At 38.8% G+C, this 24,069-nt stretch overlaps 1 protein-coding gene across 13 annotated transcripts in view; it reads right to left on the bottom strand.

Moving 5' to 3' along the window:
• Positions 1-24,069, bottom strand: part of LOC130907420 (neurexin-3b) — a 584,351-nt gene that overhangs the window by 63,151 nt on the left and 497,131 nt on the right. For 10 of the 13 annotated variants that reach the window (XR_009061465.1, XM_057822469.1, XM_057822479.1 and 7 more), the window contains 3 exons: positions 23,685-23,856; positions 8,408-8,497; positions 6,981-7,291 (listed from right to left, as the gene is read on the bottom strand). Coding sequence is in view for 12 of the 13 variants with exons in the window: in XM_057822469.1 (XP_057678452.1) it covers positions 6,981-7,291; positions 8,408-8,497; positions 23,685-23,856 (573 nt within the window). In the remaining variant the exon portion in view is untranslated. The remainder of the gene's footprint in view (positions 1-6,980; positions 7,292-8,407; positions 8,498-23,684; positions 23,857-24,069) is intronic. The other 3 variants (XM_057822477.1, XM_057822478.1, XM_057822481.1) reach the window with 1 other exon arrangement.

Here is a 24,069-nt window from a genome sequence, read left to right as displayed (position 1 = left end):
AAGAGACGGGAAGAAAGCAAAACCATTTTTTGCCTCTGTGTCCCCTCGGAGCGATCATTAATTAAGCGTGAGATTGGCTCTTGCCACCCGGCGCTCATTGTTGCGATCCCAAGGTGTTGAGGGATTTGCTAAATCTCACCTGAGAGACAGACAGCTAGTGTTTGTGAAGTTGACTGAAATAGATTTGCAAGCAGAGACCAAAATGTGTGTTTCGGTCTGCTAAACACATACACAAACATGAGTTATGGTGCATCTTGGGTATTGACTGTAGCATTTTTGCTTTATTGAAAGAAGGAGGATTATTTGGGGCTGGATTTAAACTACATGGTTCAAGTCACACAAATATGAATTTTGTTCCGCTTTGCACCGCAGGCCAGATAAGTAAAATTAGAACTCAAAAGTTGCAAGAAAACATCTCAAAGTGTCATTGTGCATGGTGTCAAGCGAGACGTCGGTAAATTTCCTTACTGATCAAATCAATTCTGACTTTTCTTTAGCTTTTTTCTGATCCCATCAAAGAAGCGTAAAAGTGATGACAACGAGGAGTGAGGAAATCTATTGAAAAGTCTAGACGTGATTCTGACTCTTAACTCATTTGCTCCCAAAAACTTATAAATACGTTCTATTTTGAATTGCTTCAGTGTCCCAAAAACGTATCTATACGTCTTTTGCGGGTTTTTTTTGACAATCAGCATCTACAGGTTCCCATGTATCTAAGATAGAATGCACGAAGCTCAAAACCCATTTTAAAGCAATAAAACTGGCCACTGGAGGGCAGTAGCGTATTTGGTAAGACCCCAACCCGGTTCAACTATTACAGCGTAGTTGAGTCCGTGCTGCTCGCCGAGCAGACCCCGTGCTGCCGTGCTCGCCGGTCGCATCCCCCGCACCCTCCAGTGTCCCGTACGGAACCGCGCACGGCCAAACCAGTTCCCCCCCAGGAAGACAAGTTCCACAGGCGAACGAGGCAGTGGTCACCACAAAAGAAAGACAAAAAAAAATCCATCTTTACGAGTCAGGCGGAGATCAGGGAAAAGTTTAACCCGCTGTCACGGCCACCAAGCGTCATCTCTCAGTTAGTTATGTGTAAATAAATTGTTACTTTGCTATCAAAAGCTCTATTTGTTATTTTGTAAAAGGAAAACATTATTCAGATGTTTGGGATGTAACTAAAGCAAAAAATAGCTGTGTTAAAGTCAAAGTTATGTTTGAAATGTATACGTTTACAAAAAGCTTATTTTGTCCGTTTTTTTTTTCATCAGAAATTGGAAAATTGCTCAAACTAAGCTATTTTCTAATGCTGATTTCTAAAGAATGGAAAAAGATATGAACTTCCTTTTTTTCTGCTGAAAGAAAAGAGTCTAGTCTTTCTTTTGGTGGGTTCCATGTTTATATAGCAATAGAACAGAATTTTCTGTGGGCCTTGCAAAATCAGTCAAAATCCAGTAAAATGGCCAGGAGCGAAGGGCCTTGCTCCGGTGAAAATGCATGGGAGGGAATGAGTTAATAGGTGATTCTCACACAACACACCTGTTCTGTGTAACATGTGGTGACACGCGAGTTGAATTCCCATGTGTAGAATATAGTGCCATCTATCTAGGCTGCGTGTCTGCAATGAATAGGTACAGGGTTCTTTACTACTTCAAAACTGCTGGAGCTACTAACAGATCTTCTAACAAGCAGTGCTATCTGGAAACCAACCTTTTGCCAGCCCTGCCTGCAGCCCTGAGAGAGTGATTGCTTTAATATGAGCAATGAATTGTTCAATTTGTCTCCGGATGTCAAATGACTACATAGCTTGATTACTTCCCAAGAACAGGAGCAACATTTGCTTCCTTGGAGTCAGACTGACAAAGACAGCTGGAGAGAAGAATAGAGTGCAGTGAAGAAAGCGAGAGAGAAGCTGCTAGGTTGTTGTAATGCTTCTGTCCTCAAAATAAGATATTACATGTTTATTCTACTCTCTAGTAGAGTAGTATATAAGAGACACTTTGATTTTACTGAAATTGTCATATTGCAAAACACTTTGCGATAGCAAATTTTAGTAGGCAATTTATTGTCTCATGAATTGTTGCTGATATGCGATATTTTTTTAAAATTTCTTTTTACCAATTCAACTACTAACATAATGACAATACATACTGATAAATCACTCGTTTAAATGCAATAAATTGTTATTCGTAAATAAAAAAAACTATATTGAAAATATTTCCCCTCTGTCTGGACCTTGCTCCTTGTAGAGTCACCCTTGGCGGGACGGTCTCCAGGTAGATTCCAGACAAACAAAACCCCAGCGTGTCTGTATGCTGTTCGGTGGCAGCTCCACCAACCGACTATCCTGCGGAGGGCTATCAACCCACCCAGGAGAACCACCATTTTTTGTTACCAAACTGACCAGAAAAAGAAGTCGGACTGCCCAACACGGTAACAAACCCCAGCCTACCTCCTGCCTTTACACAAGACACTGGCCGCAAGATTAGACGACTTTGAAAGCAGGGCTCTAAGAACCATAGACAACATCAGGTGGCCCACGCAAATCAAACCCTGCGAGCCCGGACAAATCAGCCCAAAGCCTCCCGCGTGGCTGCACAGCGCCGCATCCGTTGGCTCGGCCATGTTTCTCCATCTTCCTCCTGACCACCCGAAAATATAGCTATCCTGAAGTTTGACCCAAATGCTGCAAGCTGGAGACGACACAAGGAAAGCCCCACACTCGATGGCTTGACACCATCGCGGACAACCTCCAACAACACAGAGTTACCTTGAAGGATGCAAATCTGCTGGCACAAGACCACCAGTACTGGAGGGGCCTACGGAGGCGTAGCAAGGGTCCTCGGGGGCAACAAGCAACATGGGGCCCTTCGAGCATGTGCAAGTAAGGGGGACAGCTGGACTTGGAGCAATAACATATTTAATAAAAGTATAATAATGTCTCAGTCTCATAGAGCGCTTTTTAGGACACTGAAAGTGCCCGGCTTCTAACTACATTAGGACATAAAACTACAGTAACATAGTACACTCACCGCTGACTTGCTTCCTTTTCTCCTCTTCTGCTTTTTTTTCTTTCTTTTGTCACTTCTAGAAGGATGATTTCTCTTCATTTTGGATATACGCCATTTTAAAAAAAGCCAAATCACCGCTCAGTGGGAGGGAGGGGGAGGGGAGTGTAGCACGAGTGAAACGGCCCCTTCAGGGAACTCAGACACAAGGCTTTCAATGCCATGGTCGCAGTAAAAATGCGTGTGCTAAATCTGTCGGCCCTCTGGGGGCCCCTGCTGCCTGCGGGCCCTAGGCAATTGCCTGGTTTGCCTAATGGGACGCGACGCCTCTGGGGGCCTAGCTCACCTGGTCAGCTCTATGCAATGGGACGAGAAACCAGCCCCAACGCAAGAGCCATGATGATGATTATGATGATGATTAAAAATAATAATTATAAAAATAAAAATAAACAATGCATAACGAGTCATTTGAAATCTAGCTAAGTTCAGAGTATGAAACCAGTGAGACACCCAATGCCATTTTTGTTCTCTGCCAATTAGAGCCCATCAAAAGTGTTTATTTGATCTAAAATGACTGTTTTTTTGCGTAGTGCGCATGACAGATTTTTCATAATGGGTGTCATTTTAAAGCTATTTTTAGTGGAGAATGTGAAGTATGTGAGATTAACTCCAGAGAATCTTTTATTTACATATTGAACAAGATGTGCTTTTATTTTGAAATGTTCACCGGAAGTTTGCTAAGCCGCTAACCATAAGTTTTACACTCAGTAATAATAAAAAAGTGCACTTGTCTTCAATTTTCATCATGCATGTAGTATCAGCAATAGATTTTTTCTTTTTTTTCGCCCCGTTTGAAAATGCTGTAAAACAGCGAATTTTCATGTTTGAAGTGTCAACTTTTAACCGCATTGCGTTTTGAAGAAAACTGCTAATGTCTTTTAGCAGGCTAAAGTGGTTAGCACATGGTCTTTTTTTCCGTTAGCAACAATGTAACAATGCTAAAGTTTTAAGATGTTTAATATAGATGTGTTTCCTTATTTTGTTTGTCTGAACTTTAATTCTACGGTATGTTGATGACCAGTAAACAGCTGTGAAAGGAACTGGAGTCTCATATGTAAACAACACGCACGTGTACCGAGTGCACGCAGAACAAGCAAACACGCACAAATGTATGCAGGAAAGCACACACCTCTCGGCGATAAATCACAGCCGGGAAAATTACCGACCTCATTTTTATTTACCGTGCGTTAAATTGACTAATTGCATATTGCGACAGTCTTACTTAGTACTCCATAAAATTTAGCCAGAAAGCTGCCTTCACAGAAAAATAGATGGACTGTACACTTGACAGACTCCGTTGGACTGTGTGGTTGTAGCAGTGTATGCAAAAATACACGTAAACCCTAATAGAAATATAAAACCCGTATAGGAAAAAAAGGTTTGTACATGTGGTTGAACTCTGTGTGGGTGGCTGCATGACAGGAAAAATTCAAAAGCTCAAAAACAGCAACACAATTTAGTATAGCTGGCCTTTAACTACAGATGAACTGCATCAACATATTTCAACCACGCTCATGAAAGGCCAAAAACTATATTCTGTTCTTTATAAACTGCCCAGCAATTTGGCCCATTTGGCAGCTGAAATCCTATATAGTGCCAGGTTAAAAGATCAGCTTCTGCATCTGTTTTTGTGAGCAACCAATTTAGTGTCCATTTTTGCAATTGAAAACTTTTAGCCAACCAGGCCCATCACTGCCGGTCCCCTTTAGTGTTTTTCTTCTCTGAGTTAAATAATGGGAAAAATTGTAAGTCCAGAAAATGGCATCCAAAGCAAGATCACTCATTAAAGTACGGTATATGAGGGTACCAAAACCCTATTTTTACTTAGGATACAACTTAAGAAGGCCTTTAAAGTGGGCACATATTTACCAAGGACATTAGAAACCCGAAACAGGTAACAAAGCAACTTCAACAGCTTAACTGTCAATGCTGGCTTGAATGTCAATCTTATGCAATGTTTAGAAAATTCTTCACGGTTAAAAAAGAAAGCTAAAAGATACACTGATAGTATAGTGGCACACAGTGTTGTTTTCGTCAAGAAGGATGATAACAGAAATATTTCATCGACGAACAATTTTTGTCATGATGATAACGTGACGAGCTGAAAAGGTGGCTTGGAAGACTAGAACATAAGAAAAATGCCAGTTTTTGTCTGACGTGACGACTATGAGACGAACATGTTTCTGTCATATGTTCACAATGCGTGACAATTTCATATTGTACATGGAGTACGTATTTGGGTCGTGTCAATAATGTGAGATGTGCTGCACCTCTCTCTCCACACCGAAGTTTAGGATGGGTTTCAAGCTAGGCTGCGCTCCATCTTGCTTGTTTGGAAACATGGTACAATTTGTTATCTTATCGTGGCAAGAGAGAATATGCAATGTTGCTTTCTCCTTTAAAGGTCTTTGCTGAGTGATGATCTGACGCTAAATGTAAATCCTAGTGTTAGCATAGCATTCGGGTTAGCATTAGCTTCAGAATGGCAAACGTCCTCTTAAAACACCGGCCACTCGAAAGCCCAGCCACTTGGATTTTCTGGTCAGTAAGTCTAGAGGATGTTAAGCACTCAGATAACTTTTTTTTTTTTTTAAATACTGTTTGTGGCTTCTAGGTAGGTTTATTTGAAAATAATTTACTGCTTTTCCTGCTGAGTATGTATAATCATCACAAAGTTGTCCTTGTAGACGCTACAATATGTGCTCGTTTGTCTACGTTCATTTGAAATTGTTGGTAACCTTTATTTACCGTAATTTCCCGAATATAAAGCGCACCCGTGTATAATGCACACCCTAAATTTACTTGTAAAATCTAGGGGAAATGATTGTACCCGTTTATAACGCGCACCCTAATTTTAGCACCAATAAATATAGTAGAAGAATACAAGAAAACAGAGCTCGTGTACAGATACAGAAATGTCATTTTACTGACGGGTGAAACACAGCACAAGCATAGCATATTGGTAGTTCAAAACATTACCATAAACTGACAATATTTACGGTAATAATATGATTTGACAACTTCTCCAACTTACCAGAATCTAGGAGAAAACAAAACACATGTGACTTTTCTTTTAAAGGCTGCTGTATAACTTGCGTTTCATCATGATGAATAAATGTTTCTTCCATGGATTGATACGGTAAAATGAAAGTGAGAACGTAAGCTGGAAATCCGAAAGAGCTCATCGCTGTTGACATGACAGTAACAATAGGAACTATTGTTATTTGGGTTTGAGTTTCCCGAGGGACAGATATAGTTGACGGACACACACAGGAAGTCTGTGTTGTTACGTTTGTTATGGTCCGAGTTGCGAAGCAGCAATAAACGTTTACTCAAATGAGTTCAAGAAACTAAATTCTGTGCTTTATGAAGAGTGAAAAAAGCAGAATTTAACACGGACGAAATGATTCAGTGAAAAAAGCAGAATTTAACACGGACGAAATGATTCAGCCGATCAGAGTGAAGTATTACCGAAACAAAATGGTGACGTCACGTACCGTAATGGTCGGCAACGGATCGCTGCATACGTTTTTTCAACACAACGTGGCCGTGTCAATAAAAAAAAAAAAAAAAAAACGGTTTATATGCAGTATATATATATATATATATATATATATATATATATATATATAATACTTATATATTTCTGTCTCCATCCATGTACCTGTTTATAATGTGCACCATGATTTTACAAGTTGATTTTGAGGAAAAAAAGTGCGCGTTATGTATGGGAAATTACGGTATTTTGGATTAAAACATTGAATTTTACAGGCGAAAACAAAACAAAATGTGTATGATATTTCGTCAACTAAAACAAAAATGAAAAGGGCTGCCAAAAACAACACTGGTGGAACAGTTATTTGGCACATCAAATTCCACCATTAAGGTATTGAATTTGAAGATATTGAATCAATATCTTACCTGGATGGTGGGTGGGGAGCGCTGTTTGCGAGTAGTGGTTGTGGACAGAGTGGTGGTGGTCTCGATAAAGGTGGTGGACATCTCAGGTGGTACTGAGGTGGTTGTGCGTGCTGCGCCCCTACTGGCTGGAACATCCCCAACAAGCCGAACACTGCCATTCACTTTGATATTGACGTGGCCTTCGGCAGCCATGTTGAGGACTTTAAGGCCATTGTAGTAGAGGCCTGAAAGCTGGCCTTGGTAGGGCCGCTTGCGGTCGTTTCCACCAATGGAAATAGTCGCTTGGGTGTTGAAGATAGTGAGCTGACGGCCTGGGATAGGAGGAGGCGAATTATAGAGATACTTTAATGATTGGATACTTCATTAGGTATACCTGCACAATGTTAGGCCAACCCATAAAAGATGTGTCAGCCTTGAAGATCACAATAAAAAAATAAACCAGTATTTTGAAAGAATGTTATTATGATAAAGTCCTAATTAGATTGTCCAGTTATACCTAATGAGATGTTTATGACTGCGTCAGCTACATTCTACTACCAAAAAACAAATATGCAGGGGCATGAACAGAGAACTCATACATGTATAAGAAATATGAATTTCAATACATTGCACTTTAATCTTCTTTGCAAACAACAGTGGGCTCATATGGATAAAACGTTTATAATATAAACATGTCAGATTTCACGGTAAAGAATGAGCAATACACACTCACCACGCCATATGAAAAAAAAAAAAAACTAAGATATGCACAAATACTGTGAAAACAAATCACAGCACCATGCATCCATTATGAGATGAAAATACACTGACTTATATAAGAGAGGGCCAGCAATTGGAAAGCTCATTGGTAAAATGCAGGCTTATTATGTACACGCAATCATACATTGGGAACACGGATGAAGAGGGATTGGGTTGGAGGACAAAATGCTCATGTCACAAAGGCAAAACTAAAATAGCACATGTGCAATCATGCAGGCAGTAGCACTTAATGATACTTTTAGACACGTTTTAGCACTTGTTAAAGGGACTTTATAATCATGTTATATTGCTTTTGTGCAATTAACGTTATATCTTGTTTATAATGTTATTATGTTGAGTCATGAACTTGATTATTTATCTAAAAAGGTTGAGAGAGTGTTGGGTTTTAGAACTCTGGGGATTCTGGGGATAGTTTTTCCTCATTATTTTCCCAGTCCCTTTAACTGGTTTCAAGAATACAACCAACATTTTAAATGATGACATTGACAAAAGACGCAATGAGAGCTAAGGGGAAATCAAAAATGGAAAAAGTAGCAAAAATTAACTCGTTTACATGTGTTTAAGGGGTTTAAGGGATGGTTTTGTCATTCTCGGAGGTTGTAGGGAACAAGCCGATGGAATGAGAGCAAATCAAAGATGTACACTGGAAAAGCTGGATCGAGATTTACCTTTCTCCTGAGACCAGTCTTCTACTGGCCGGGTATATTTGAATGGGATTTTCTTAGGTGTCGTTGGATAGCGCTCAATGTCGCTGTAGCCTTAAAATTTAACAAACAGTTTGAAAGAGTTGGCAAGACACAAAACACATTTATACAGTGCTTTAGAAGAATTTTATCTTCGTTTAGGATTTTTTTTTAATATCATGTTTATGTTGTTTTAATCAAGTATCTTTTGCTTATTGTTATTTATGTATATTTATGTTAGACCATTCCACTTCAAACATACACACATTCACAGAGTTCATGGGAAGTTAAATTGCATGATTAACCTTTAAGAATCATGTATGCTTCAGGAAAATCACAAAATAAATAACAGTATGCAAAACAAGCTAGAAAACACATTCATCATGTTTAACAAGACAAACAATGAGGATATTAAATAGGGAGACATTCATTAACGATCTTCTTTGCAAGCTAATAGGAGCTAATCATTATGCTCTAACTCTCCCACTGGACACCACCTGCTTTTAAATCTCGAGCGCCACACATAATTTCGTTTAGTGGTTTGTATTCAGTCAAGCCCGTGTGTGGCAGGCTTGGAGGCAGAGTGAGGTGTCTGGAGTAATGCAGACCTATAGGGAGGAATGTCATGTGGTGACACAGATTTGGGCAGGACAATGCATACAAATAAAGACCATTATTTCTATAGTAAGAGGAAAAACACCATAGTCCATGTTAGAAATGTAGTTTTTTTTTTCCTACCCAGAGGACATGTTGAAAAATGGAGGTTATTAACTTAGAAAGTACAGTAATTACATTGTAGATATATATTTCGATGTATTCACTTGAACATACCTGTTCATTTCACATGGTTGTACATGATCTTCTCATAGCTGTGTGTTTATTTACAGTACTGCTTGCGTACTAGGACTTCTGCTTCCATTGTTTTGTCTAGCTATAGGCGGCACGAGGCAGCCTGGTTTTTTCCACTGTTCGTGGAGACGGCAAAGATTAACTGGATGAATTCTAAGATGGAGGTAGAATCTGTCGTAGCCGGCTGGCCAGCTTTAAATTACTCTTTCTTTAATAGATGTACAGTCATGTGAAAAAATTAGGAAACCCTATGAAACCCTGTGTGTTTTCTAACATATTTCTTCATCTGGATATTTAATATCAATTTTAACATTCTTGACAGATTCAAATAATAGAACTAAACAATTTTAAAAAATTATATTTTATAACTTTCTGTAAAATGGAATTTTAAATAAATGCAATTTCTGTTGAGGAATACATTACGACACTCCCACATTCAATCCCAATTAAAATGGCTAAAATCACACACAAGTGTATCACATCAGGTGCACATGATTATAACATCATTACCCAGTGTTTTGAAGGAGGCTTGCCGTATTGAAACCTCACATTTAGTTTGATTTGCCCCTGACTGTTAAAGTGAGAGAAAACACCATGGTGAGTTCAAAGGAGCTGTCTGAGGCCTTCAGAAAGAAGATTGTATACGCTTATGAGTCTGGTAAGTGATTTCAAAAGATCTCAAAAGAATGTAAAATCTGCCATTCAACTGTCCGGAAAATAGTCTACAAGTGGAGGACATTCAAAACAACTGCCAACATGCCAAGGTCTGGCCGTCCAAGCAAGTTCACCCCGAGAGCAGACCGCAAGATGCTAAAACAAGTCTCCAAAAACCCTAAAATGTCACCACGGGACATACAGCAGTCTCTTGCTACTCTTGATGTGAACGTGCATGCTTCTACAATCAGAAAGAGACTTCAAAAGTTTAACCTTCATGGGAGGTGTATAAGGAGGAAACCTTTGCTCTCCAAGAAGAACATGAAGGCCAGACTGAAGTTTGCCAGAGTGAATGTTGAAAAAGACCAAGACTTCTGGAATAATTTTCTTTGGACAGATGAATCTAAAATTGAATTATTTGAACACCAGAACAGAGGAAATGTTTAGCTTAAACCCAATACAGCATTCCAGGAAAAGAACCTCATACCAAGTGTGAGGTGGAAGTGTCATGGTTTGGGGATGCTTTGCAGGACCTGGCCAGATCACCCTAAGAGTTTAGGGTTTGGGTTTAGTGAGTAAAATAATGTTAATTTTGTTTGTTTACCTGCAATTAAATCACTTTCTTTTCCAGAGATAAAGAAAAACAAGATCAGACATTGTTATGTGAACATTTCTTAATAAAGAACTAAATAATTCACGGGGTGTCATATTGTTTTTCACATGACTGTATACAGTTTATCTTAGGTGATTATTGCTTTCTCTTTTTTCCTGAATTGTGTGTCATCATCTCCTGTTCGTTAAGAGAATAAACGAACCTGTAAAAAGAAAAAATCGACAACTTTTTCCTTCAACATCAACATATAATCGAAGACCTGACAGAAGCATTTTGGAAACCTGCACTATGCCTGCCACAGTAACAATCTTAATAAGATGGTGTATTTTCTCAAACCTAAAGCGATTAACGACTGTATGACTGACTTTATTTTCTGCTGGATATTACGTATCCTGCAGCTACTGCCGTGTTTTTGTTCCCAGTTATAGGCAGTGTTGTTAATCTTACTGAAAAAAAGTAATTAATTATAGTTACAAATTACTTCTCCCAAAAAGTAATTGCGTTAGTAACTCAATTACCTGAATGTAAGAGTAATTAGTTACTTGGCAAAGTAATTGGTGATAATTACTTTTTTTTTTCCCTCAAAAAAAAAAAAAAAAAAAAAAAAAAACATTGGCCACACTATGTGAAGTTTTTTGTGAAGGTTTTTGGTACAATTGGCCCGAGCCCAATTCTTTACCCTAATTTACCCTTTACCCTGAATCAACTGTTAAAAGTTGTTAAAATTGCTCCCATTGTTGCATTTGTTCCCTTCTCTCTACTTTCAACATATGAAAGTTTTAAAACTGTTTCATCATTTAAAGATAGATTCAAGTCAAGATTTTGCCGATTTAGAAGTATTTTAGATAAAAAGTTACCTAGGTTCGCTAGGAAGGTTGTCTACAACAGAGCCGTCCTAAAAAGTCTACTGCTTTAAGATGGCGGCTGTCTACTAACGCATTTAGTGCCATGCAGTGTTGTTAATTTTACTTTAAAAAGGTAATTAATTACAGTTACAAATTACTTCTCCCAGAAAAGTAATTGCGTTAGTAACTCAGTTACCTGAATGTAAGAGTAATTAGTTACTTGGCAAAGTAACTAGTGATTTTTTTTTTTCTCCAAAAAAAAAACAAAAAAAAACAGGTCACACAATGTGAAGCTTAAAGGGTTTGGGGGACAATTGGCCCAAGCCCAATTCTTTACCCTCCACTTAACTAGACACAAGGGTATTGCGATAACTAGCTAGTAACCTTTGCTATGTGTGGAAGTCATTTAAAGTTGTGAATCAATCGTTAAAGTTGTTAAAATTTCTCCCGTTATTGCATTAGTTCCCTTCTGTCTACTTTAAACATGTGTAAGTTTTAAAACTGTTTCATCATTTAAAGATAGATTTAAGTTAAGATTTTGCCGATTTAGGAGCATTTTAGATTTTAAAAAATTACTTAGGTTCGCTAGGAAGGATCTCTACATCAGGGCCTTCCTGAAAGGTCTACTGCTTTAAGATGGCGGCTGTTTACAAACGCATGTAGTCCTTAAAATATGTTGGCAATGCAGCAGTGTCTGTCATCTGCATCTAGTTCTATAATATGATATCTACCGTGTCATGTGGGCGTAGTTTGTCGGCTATGGCTGCAGTCAGGTATTATTGGAGCCATTTAGCATCGCGGTTGAAACGCCGTCTTCCCCACTCCTGCTCTGCTCTCGTCCCCGTGAGTCCGTTTCTTTCAGACTTATTTTTATTCAACCAACTTAGTAACGCATAGTAACGCACTCCTTTGCCGCCTCAGTAACGGTAACGGCGTTGCCAAGATGAGAAAAGTAATTAATTAGATTACTCATTACTGAAAAAAATAACGCCGTTAGTAACGCCGTTATATTGTAACGCCGTTATTAACAACACTGGTTATAGGTGGCTTTTCTTTTGTGGTGTTACCAGTTTTCTTGAAGCAAATTCCAGCTCATTAATGTTTGCTGGCCCACTGTGTTCATCTGACTCCAAATTACTTACACCCCTGCTGTGGCATTTGGTTTCAGAACCAATTATTCTATCCTCATCTTTCTCAATACACAGCTTCCGGAAAACCTAGCATCAATTTAGCTGTCCTATGGGCCATTTTGATCGAAAGATTGATAGCATATCAGATTGATACCAGTGAAGTAGTATTGGTATAAAGCAGTTGCTTTGTATTTTCCATTAACCAATTATGTTTGTTCTAATTCTAATAATCAAATAATTAAAAAAAAAAAAAAAAAAGAATCATCTCGAAAACATTTCAAGGTAATGAAAAATGTGATTCAGAAATTCGATGAGCCATCTACCTTAAATATTCAAGTGTGTCATATTTGTATCAGCAATACTGCCCCCTTTAGTCACTTGGATCGGACAGATGCCAAAATATTCGGCATTTGACACCACTATTGTCCATAACATCTGTATATATGTACAGTGAGGAAAATAAGTATTTGAACACCCTGTGAGTTCTTCCATTTAGAAATGATGGGCGGCTTTGAAATTTTCATGGTAGGTGCTTGTCCACTGTGAGAGACAATCTAAAGAAAAAAAATCCAGAAATCACAGTGTGTGATTTATTAACAATTTATTTATATTATACTGTTGCAAATAAGTATTTGAACACCTGTTTATAAGCTAGAATTGTGAGCCTCAAAGACATTTTAGTCGCCTTTGAAAAGTCCAACGAATAAGTTTAGTGGAGGCAGACTTTTTGACCTGTTTGAAGCAGTTAGCTGCATATAGACACCTGTTCACCCCATGCAATCAGGAAGACTCCAATTACAAATATGGTCAAGACCAAAGAGCTGTCCAAAGACACCAGAGAAAGAATTGTAGACCTCTAAAAGGCTGGAAAGGGTTACGGGGCAATTGCCAAGCAGAAATGACATGACTGTCAATCTCGATCAGACTGGGGCTCCATGCAAGATCTACTGTACCTGGTAGGGTCTCAATGATCCTAATAATGGTGAGGAATTAGCCAATAACCACACAAGAGGAGCTGGTCAATGACCTGAAAGGAGCTGGGACCACCATTTCCTAGGTTACTTTTGGTAATACACTAAGACGTCATGGTTGAAAATCATGCATGGCATGGAAGGTTCCCTGCTTAAACCAGCACATGTCCAGGCATGTTTTAAGTTTGCCAATGACCATTTGGATGATTCAGAGGGGCCATGGGAGAAAGTCAGGTGGTCATATAAAGATCAAAATGGAACTTTTTGGTCTTAATTCCACTCATAGTGTTTGGAGGAAGAAGATTGATGAGTGTCACTCCAAGAACACCATTCCTACTGCTAAGCATAGGGGTGGTAGCATCATGCTTTGGGGATGTTTTTCTGCTTATGGGACTTATGGGACGACTGCACTGTATTAACTCATTTGCTCCCAAAAACGTATGAATACGTTCTATTTTCAATTGTTTCAGTGTCCCAAAAACTTATTTATACATCTTTAACGTTTTTTTTCACAAGAGACATATCTAGGTTCTGATGCAACTTCGCTCCAAAGCACAATGCTGAAAATGCATTTTAAAGAAAAAAAAATGGCACTGGAGGGCAGTAGCACATTTGGTAAGACCCACAACCCGATTCAACGGAACGAACGGTCGGGCTGCACGGCCGGGGCACCAGCGGAAGACGACCGAATGGACGACCAGGAGGACGTCCAGGATGCCAGGCTACAAATGACCAAGTGGGACGACCAGGAGAACGTCCAGAATTCCAGGCGGGGGACGACCGAGCAGAAAAACCGGTAGGACGCCCGGGATGCCAGGCGCTGGACGACCGAGCAGAACAACCAGGACCACCAGTGCAGCGGACGATGCCGTTGAGTCCGTGCTGCTCACCAAGCAGAGCACGCGCCGCCATGCTCGGCCGCTCACGTCCCCCGCTACCCTCCAGTGTCCCGCGACTAAGCCAGAAACGCGCACGGCCAAACCAGTTCCCCCCCAGGAACACAACATGCCCCACACAAGTTCCCCAGGCGGACTCCGCCACGAGACAGTGGTCATCACAAAAGAAAGACTCAAAAAAATCCATCTTGATGAGACAGGTGGCGATGAGGGAAAGGTTAACCCTGGCTGTCGCAACCACAACAGCGTCATCTCTCAGTTCAATAGTTTAGTCATGTGCAGATAAATTGTTACTTTGCTATCAAAAGCTCTATTAGTCTTGATGTTTATGTTATTTTGTAGAAAAAACATTATTCAGATATTTGGGATGTCACAAAAGCAAAAAATAGCTCTGTTAAAGTCAAAGTTATGTTTGAAATGTATGCTTTTACAAAAAGCTCAATTTCTCTGTTTTTTTCATCAGAAATTGGAAAATTGCTCAAACTAAGCTATTTTCTAATGCTGATTTCTAAAAAATGGAAAAAGATATGAACTAACTTTTTTTCCTGCTGAAAGAAGACAGTCTAATCTTTCTTTTGGTGGGTTTAATGTTTATATAGCAATAGAACAGAATTTTCTGTGGGCCTTGCAAAATCAGTCAAAATCCAGTAAAACGGCCTGGAGCAAAGGGGGTTGCACTGGTGAAAATGGCTGGGAGTGAATGAGTTAAGGAGAGGATGACCAGGGCCATGTATTGTGAGATTTTGGGTTATAACCTTCTTCCCTCAGAGCATTGATAATGGGTCGTGAATGGGTTTTTCAACATGACAATGGCACAAATCAGACTGCCAAAATAACCAAAAAGTGGCTTCATAAAAACCATATCAAGGTTCTGGAGGGGCCTAGCCAGTCTCTAGACCTAAACCCAATAGAAAATCTTTGGAGGAAGCTCAAACTCTGTGTCTCTCAGTGACAGCCCAGAAACCTGATTGAGCTAGAAAAGATCTGTGTGGAGCAGTGCTGCAAAATCCCTGCTGCAGTCTGTGCAAACCTGGTGAAAAGTTACAGAAAATGTTTGATCTCTGTAATTGTGAATGTGATCACAGGCTACTGTACCAAATTTTAACATTGATTTTCTCAGGTGCTCAAATACTTATTTACAGCAGTGTAATACAAATAAATTGTTTAAAAAATCACACACTGTGATTTCTGGATTTTTTTTGTAGATTTTTTTCTCACAGTGGACAAGCACCTACCATGAAAATTTCAATCCTGCCTTTAATTTCCAAGTGGAAGAACTTCACAGGGTGTTCATATACTTATTTTCCTCACTGTATGTGGTGAATCACACCACCCTTAGAGAACAAGGCAAGATAAGTGAATTTAGATGATGCATGTAATTCATTATGTCATAAAGAACGGTCATTGTCCATTTTATATATACAATAAGTCGATACAGCATTTATTGTGACAGGCCTCGCCTGCAGAAACAGGAATGGATCCATGTTGTCACTCAGCCTGTAAACAGGCAGGAAGGTGCTGCATGAAAAAAAGTGAACTGAAACCAGATAAATGTGTTGCTATTGGTAAAGCAATGCCCGTGAACAGTATGTAATATAATGAACACGATTTCTTGCAGCTACACCTTTATCTTGATCCGCATAAAAATACAACCATTTCTGCCTTGGGCATATCCAGCAAAAAAAAAAAAAATGGTGGACAGCCAAATCATCTTTGCTCTTTAAAAATGGCATTTCTGAATTATTTAGAAAGCAATCAACCTCTAAAGGTCATTAAATCTACAGTATGGCAGGGCTACTTGGGCTCCCTCCATTTTGTGTCATTGTCATTTATAACAAACTATGACGGTGCAAAAAAGATGCAAAAATGACGATAACCTAAATCAGGATTCTTTTCTCAAGTGTTTCTATAACCCTTTAGGCATCATCAGAAATGTTGAGCTAGCAGTCCACATTTGTGAGCAATGTCCTTGAAAGGATTAAAAAGGCTACCTTATTTAACTTCTGAATAGGGGAGGGGCTAATCTTCACACTATCGGAAGAAATCGGCGAATGCTTTTGTATCGTGTTTTATTTATTTTCAATAATACACATATAACACTTCCCTCCACATTGTTCTAGTAGATTAATGACGTGACACTTACACTTGTATTGAATATGGCACACGATGAATGTCTTACTAATGAGAACAATCTCTCTAGTTTTCTTATTTGATATTCAATTTGGTCGTTTAAAGAATGGATGACCTTACCAATAAAAGGAGCACTTGTTACAGAGGAGCGAAGAATAAAGCCTGTGAATATATGTAACCTGTAAAGTGGTCTGTTGAGGAGAGTAAATGCTACTCATAAAGATTGCACAACTATGTAGTATAAAGGTAGTCTCGTATTCAGGTTTTCAAGGGTTTCTTTCTAATGTCATGTAAAAAATTTAAAATATTCACTGTGAAAAGTTGAGCTTCAGAGGAATATTATACTGAAGTCCAAAAGCAATCACTTAAGTCAGCAATAGTTTTCAGAATTGATTTTTTTTTTCTTCTTCACATGCAACTACAGAAAAGTCAAAAACAAAAAAATAAATTTAGAGTGAAAGTCTGTCCTGACTAAGTCAACCATGCAATATGTTTGAAATATGAACAGCTTCTGTTTGATATTAGAGATTATACGAGAGGATTTCATTTGATTCAAATCTTGGTGCATTTATTTATTTTATTATTTTAAAAAAAAAAAATCATTCTACCAAATTTAGATGACTGAAAACCGCCATGCATTGGGTTGTTTTCTATCTTGCCACACTAATCTCACTGGGGTTCCATCACAACACTAGAGTGCATCAAAATGGTGAAAAATGGCCTGTGTGACAGGCCCCAGGCATTCTGTCCATTTGGGGATGATGAGCACATTTGATGAACTGTGGTCCTGTCTAAAGTTAGATTATTTGCCGCCTGTGGTTATATAAACACATCATAACACCCAACCATACCTTATTTTAACGATACCTTGACTTTCTCTGGCAATGCTCCGCATTTTTCTCTATTCCCATTCTGCAGTCATCCCGCTGTGCTTCACATATTTATTTGCTCTCTGCTATTCACTTTCTGCTTTCTGTGCAATCAGCTGCCCTTGCACATCTCAGCTAAATAACTTTGTTCTGCAACATAATGTGTCTTTTGATTCACTTCTCAAGCCCTTTCTCTTCTTTAGGTTTTAACACATTATTTATTTTTCAATGACATGTTGTTTCTCTGCCTATAATTTCGCTGTACAAACATGTCAATCTGACATGACCAAAGACATTGGGTGAATTAACTTCATCATCTACCCATTCCAGTAACAGTGAAGTGATGAAGGTTCTTGGAGATATTAGTCTTTGATTGTGTCTCAGACAAGCCAAATCTCTTTTTCCTCTCGCTATGAGGATACATTTTAGAAATGAAATGTTTAATATTTGAAAACAAACAACATTGTGAAACAGTCCTTGCGTGGAAATCAGTGTGTTGTGAATAGGTCCACATGTACCTTTTACTATGGGTTGTATTATATTATAATAAGGTTCTTATAACAAGTGCAAATAACTGATAAACATGGAGGGCAAGTAAGATAAATCATACCCATGTGAGCTAAAAAAAAAAAAGTGTAATCTGAATTTGGAGTGTTGTATAAGGAAACTGGAACCTTCTCAATGAACTGTGCCTGTGGTCATGTTGGTTGTGACTAAAGTAAACAGTACTGTGTGAAAGATGCCTGTTAAATAAATAAATAAACAGTGATGCCTCGTTTTTCACGGTTAATGGGTACCAGAACCCGCCGCCATAAGTGAAAAACCGCGAAGTAGCGCACCATCCCCCACAAAAAACAAAAAATATGTTTTTTTCTGTTTTTTGTGTGTGTTAAATTTATTTTTTTAGATTTTGCATTGGAAAGAGATACATATAAGACCCGTTTTTTTACTTTTTTCCCAAAGTATAATTTAAAAAAATGTATATACTGTGTATATATACTATATATACATATACTATATACTGGACTGTCTCAGGAAATTAGAATACACAATATTCTAATTTTTTGAGACAGTCCTGTGTATATATACAGGACTGTCTCAGGAAATTAGAATACACAATATTCTAATTTCCTGAGACAGTCAGGAAATTAGAATATTGTGTATTCTAATTTCCTGAGACAGTCCTGTAGCAGAGCTTGTCTGTTCCAAAGCAGCGCTCGCAACACTTTATTGAGTGAGTCTAGTCAAATCCTCTCACTTACATGCAATGAGTTGCCACAGCAACTGTTTAACAATTTAAATAATGATTGACGCATGCGGCGCTTTTGAAGCTCGTGATCTGTGAACATTGTTAGCTTTAATAAGGAACTCCAGTGCAGTGCTGGAGTGACGAACAAAGAGCAGGTAAAGGGAGGGAGGGAGCGAGAGTGAGACTACGCGAACGGCTCGGGACATTTCATCTGTATTTTTTTTTTTTTTTAATTGAAAAAAAATGTGTGATGGACTGTGGGCGCGAATTTTGAAGCGTAAAGTTGCTAGGGATCACTGTATTTTGTTTTTTAAAAATGAGAGCGGACATGCAACTCCATACAGGAAGGCCAGAGCCCGGGGTTGAACCCTTGATATCAGAACTGTATGGTGTTTGTGCTAACCAGTCATCCACCATGCCACCTACATATTCTGTTACTATTATTATAATTAATTTGTATACTCTACAGCTTGTAAGCATTCTTTAAATGGTGTCCGGTTTGTAAACATGCTATTTGTAAAATCTCTACTGTGAATTTCCCATGTACAATAATGGTATTTAAAACATCAAATCACAGCCGCATTTCAAATTGGCTATATCACGAATGTATTAGCAACCTGTCAACCCAGACTATAACTTCCGGATCTACTCATGTTAATACACAATACAATAGACCTGAACATATCTAATTCATTTCCATTAGCGCCCTTTGTAAGTGTATTATCGTTTTTGTTTAGTTTTTTTGGTTGGGGTGTATTCAATATTCTCTTGCACAGACTTTACTGACTACTAAATAAACAAAATCTAATGTCCGAAACAAACCATACAAATCTGATCAGAGCATTTGCGACCTCTGATGAATCCGCTTTAAACACATGCTGTTAAAATGCCCAATTAACACCAGCCCAGCAGGATTATAAACAGTTTCGTCTGCAAAGCAATCAACCGACACCTCCGTCCCCTATTCCCGAGCAGGGAGCGTAAGCAGGCCCTGATGTGGTAACTGTTTATCGAGCAATCCCAACACCCAGCTACCTTCACGTTAAACACAAAGAATGTGAGGAATCAGTCGATGATGCTGCATCGCACATGTAATTACTCATGAGAGCTTTAACATAAGGTAAAGAAAAGACACAGACTCAATCATTGACTGTGAAATTACAAAGCACTAAATGTTCCACAAATGACCTGTGTCAAAGAAAGAAAATGAATTAGAATGCATTCAGGTGGAGAGAAAATGAGAATAGTATCAATCGAGAACTTGAATGATTTGAAAGAGTAGAAAAAGTCTTTACAGTGTCTTTCTTTGTGCAAACCAGATGGCCAAAAATCAACCTCTCTGAATTATCTGAACATTGAGGGGGTCGAAAACAACCATTACGCATTGGTGCAAAGAGCACTTTGAGGTAATTAAGATGACGGTGGGGGTCAAATGGCTCTGACAAATGAATGGCAAACACAAATAATGTTTACGAACGAAACCTTTGGTGCCAGTGTGCAGGTCTGTCAGATGGACTGACCTGGGTTCAAATCTAGTTTGAAAGAATTGCTCAAAATTCTACAACAAGTGGTTTAGTCCTGCAACAGCAACAGACACCTAAGTAGTAAGGAAATAAGTTATTCTAGCCTAGCGTAGTCCACTAATCTGTTCGACCCCTAGTTTATACATCACTGAATGGTCTACATCATGAAAGGAAAACCTTGTGCTGCATGATTGTACCTAAGCCATTCTATATTTGTATGTTCGAAGAAAGGCGAAGGACAGCCAATGGCAAAAAGAAAGTGAGAGACAGAAGAGATTAACATCACCTGCATGGCACTGAACCAAACTACATACAGTGTGCCAGGTCACGCTAGGGGAGGATGAGGCCCAGTTGGTGGTCATGGCATGCAACTGGGAAATTGCTGTAGGCATGCTGAGATTACAGGAATAGAGATGAAACACAAATTTAAAAAGGAAAAATATATATATTTACTCTTGGCGTTACATTAGGATTGGTTTTTACATCCATTTCTTGCTTTTCTTTCTTTCAGAGGAACATTATGGAAAAAAGTAAAGCTTCGTTCTTCAATACATGCACCGACTCAATTTAAATTTTGCTCAAACTTGTTCAACATTTCACAGAAGCATTCCAATGCTGAGACGTAATCTGTTCTGCCTTTGAATGCCAAGGTGCACCACTTGAGAAAAATGTCTCTGTTAACTGCTTCTTGATAAGGAGGTTCAAATAGTATTTAACTTTAATATATAGTGGTATGAAAAAATATCTGAAGCTTTTGGAATTTGTCACATTTCTGCATAAAATCAACATCAACATAAAATCAACATCAAATGTGATATGATCTTTGTCAAAATCACACAGATGTAAAAACGGTGTCTGCTTTAACTAAAACCACCCAAACATTTATAGGTTTTCATATTTTAATGAGGATAGCATTCAAAGAAATGACAGAAGGGGGGAAATTAAGTAAGTGAACCCTCTGCCTAAGGAGACTTAAAGAGCAATTGAAACCAATTTTCACCAAACATTTTAAGTCAGGTGTGTGCCCAATCACTGATGAGTGCTTTAAAGCTGCTCTGCCCACTATAAAACACACACCTGGTAGAGAATTGTCTTGATGAGAAGCATTGTCTGATGTGCATCATGGCTCGGTCAATAGAGCTGTCTAAAGAGCTGCGATCAAGGATTGTTGATTTGTATAAAGCTGGGAAAGGATACAAAACCATCTCTAAAAGTCTGGATGTTCATCAGAGAAGGTGTCTTCAAATGGAGAGAGTTGGCACTGTTGCTTCTCTCCCAAGGAGTGGCTGTCCATCAAAGATGATGCCAAGAGTTCAGCGCAGAACACTCAGAGAGCTAAAAAAAAGAACCCTAGAGTGTCTACTAAAGACTTCCAGAAATCAGTGGCACAGTGCAATATCTCTGTGCACACATCAACTATATGTAAAACTATGGCCAAGAATGGTATTCATGGGAGGCCTCCAAGGAGGAAGCCACTGCTGTCTCAAAAAAACATTGTTGCTCGTTTAATGTTCGCAAAAAAGCACTTGGACATTCCACAGACGTTTTGGCAAAATATTTTGTCGACTGATGAAACCAAAGTTGAATTGTTTGGGAGTAACACACAATGTCATGTGTGGAGGAAAATGGAACAGCTCACCAACAGCAACATCTTATCCCCACCGTGAAGCATGGTGGAGGGAGCATCATGATTTGGGGCTGTTTTGCTACCTCAAGGCCTGGACAACTTCCAATCATTAATGGGAAAATGAAGTCAAAAGTTTATCAGGATGTTTTGCAGGAAAACCTGAGGCCGTCTGTCAGACAGTTGAAGCTAAAAAGAGGAGGGATGCTGCAACAAGACAATGATCCAAAACACCAAAGTAAACCAACTTCAGAATGGCTTCAGAAGAACAAAATGCATGTTCTGGAGGGCCAGGTCAAAGTTCAGACTTGAACAGTATTGAGATGCTGTGGAAAGACAAAGACAGCGATTCATGCCAGAAATCCCAGGAATCTGACTGAACTACAACAGTTTTGTGGAAAAGAATGGGCCAAGATTAGGCCTGATCGATGTGCCAGACTGATCTGCAGCTAAAGGAAGCGTCGGTTGAAGTTTTTGCTGCCAAAGGGGGGCACAAAATGTTAAATGTGATGTTTCACTTACTTATTTTTCCTCCTTCTGTCCTTGTTTGCATAATATCCTCATTAAGATATGAAAACCTATAAATGTTTGGGTGGTTTTATTTTAAGCAGACACTGTTTGACACTGTTTTACTGTTTTTCATCTATGTGATTTTGACAAAGTTCGTATCACATTTGATCGTGATTTTATGCAGGAATGTGAGAAATACCAAAAGGTTCAGATAATGTATCACACCACTGTACAATGTACATCATTAGCTCCATATTGTGACTGTTTGGTGATAAATGGAAGTGTAATTTTTTTTAAACATGCACCACTTGAACTACTCTTGTAAACACACAGTAAAACATGGGAATAGACACTAAATCAAAATTGGGCATATAAACCTGCAGTGTTAAACCTGTCTAACGTTAGACCCAGAAAAGGAAAGAAGTAGTTAAAAAACACAGTTACACTGTTGATAGGCATCTGTCAAGCTGTTCAGTTAAGTGCTGATCTAAAATATGATTACTTGACCTTGGTGAAAATCTATAACTGATTGCATTTAGTTTTCATCCCAACTTTTGATGGCCTCAACTCTTGCTCTTCAGAGGTCTTAAGCCATGACGAATGCCTCGTAAAAGACAAAGATTTTATCCCTGATTACACATCTACTGTACTGTACATAAACCAACATCAAAGGCATGTGTCATCATCCTAGTTGTTCGGCTGTCTTTGCTGACTGGCTACAAATCAGTACAAAACAACTTGATTGCTTGCTTCTTCAGGGCATTCATTTTTGGAACAAAAGATCTTGTCACATTTCCCTTGTCATTTCTCAAGTGTTGTCAAGCCAAAAATGGTTTGAAGACAGAGCAGAATCAACAAGGACTTGTGTGCTAGGTAACACGTCACAATGTCGTCCCAATTTCATATGATGGTTTGTTAAGGAGAACTCAACGTGTTTTTACTCTCCTCTACTATCTCATTTTAACCCAGCTAGCAGAGTTCCTAATCATAGGAAAGACAAACCCCTATGGATGGAATGTGCTACTGTATATTGACTCTATTTATATTCTGCAGTTTCCTTTGAGATTAGCACCTTTCTCTGGCCAAAAGGTCACCGCTACGATCTACTAATATCTTGTTGGCCCCATTCTAAAAACATATTGGCATTCAGTCCTGTTCCTGAAGTAATGTGGTTACATGTCGCACTGCCAATGCTTGAGATAAAACTTGAGACCGTACAACCCAAAAGTATACTTAAGACATATTTTCAATTCATGTAAAGAGTAGTCCTCCGTCACAAGCCAACTTTAGTTATTTGTTGGTTCCCATTATTTAAAAGAAATAGGTGGTGTCCAGTGATTTAAAAATTACAATACTCCATGAAACCATGAAGAAATGATACGGTATTGGAAGACAGTACCTGAAGGAAAGTGCTCATTGATCGGCCAGTTGTCCACTTGTAAGGTGGCGTTGCCGCCATTCCTGGTGAATCGAACCAAATGGTATTTGCCATCATTTACTGCTGTAGTCAGCTCCTTAACACTGATGTCCACTGTCCCAATATTGAAGGTCACGCCTACTTTCCCTTGCTCCTGGAGATGAAAAAGAAGGGGGAAATAAAGGGTAAAATCATGTCAAATATGACTTCTTGTTTTCAACAACATTGCATTTGCAGTAATTTTTGTACTATAGGGCACACTTAAAATCCTAATTCCTCGAAATGGACGGTGCGCTTTATAATCCATTGTACGTTATGTATGAATTCTGGTTGTGCTTAATGACCAGATATTTGGTTGGAGCATAAT

This window comes from Corythoichthys intestinalis, chromosome 19 (genome assembly GCF_030265065.1).
Source record: "Corythoichthys intestinalis isolate RoL2023-P3 chromosome 19, ASM3026506v1, whole genome shotgun sequence".
Taxonomy (NCBI): Eukaryota; Metazoa; Chordata; class Actinopteri; order Syngnathiformes; family Syngnathidae; genus Corythoichthys; species Corythoichthys intestinalis.
This window is presented reverse-complemented; position numbering and strand designations above follow the sequence as displayed.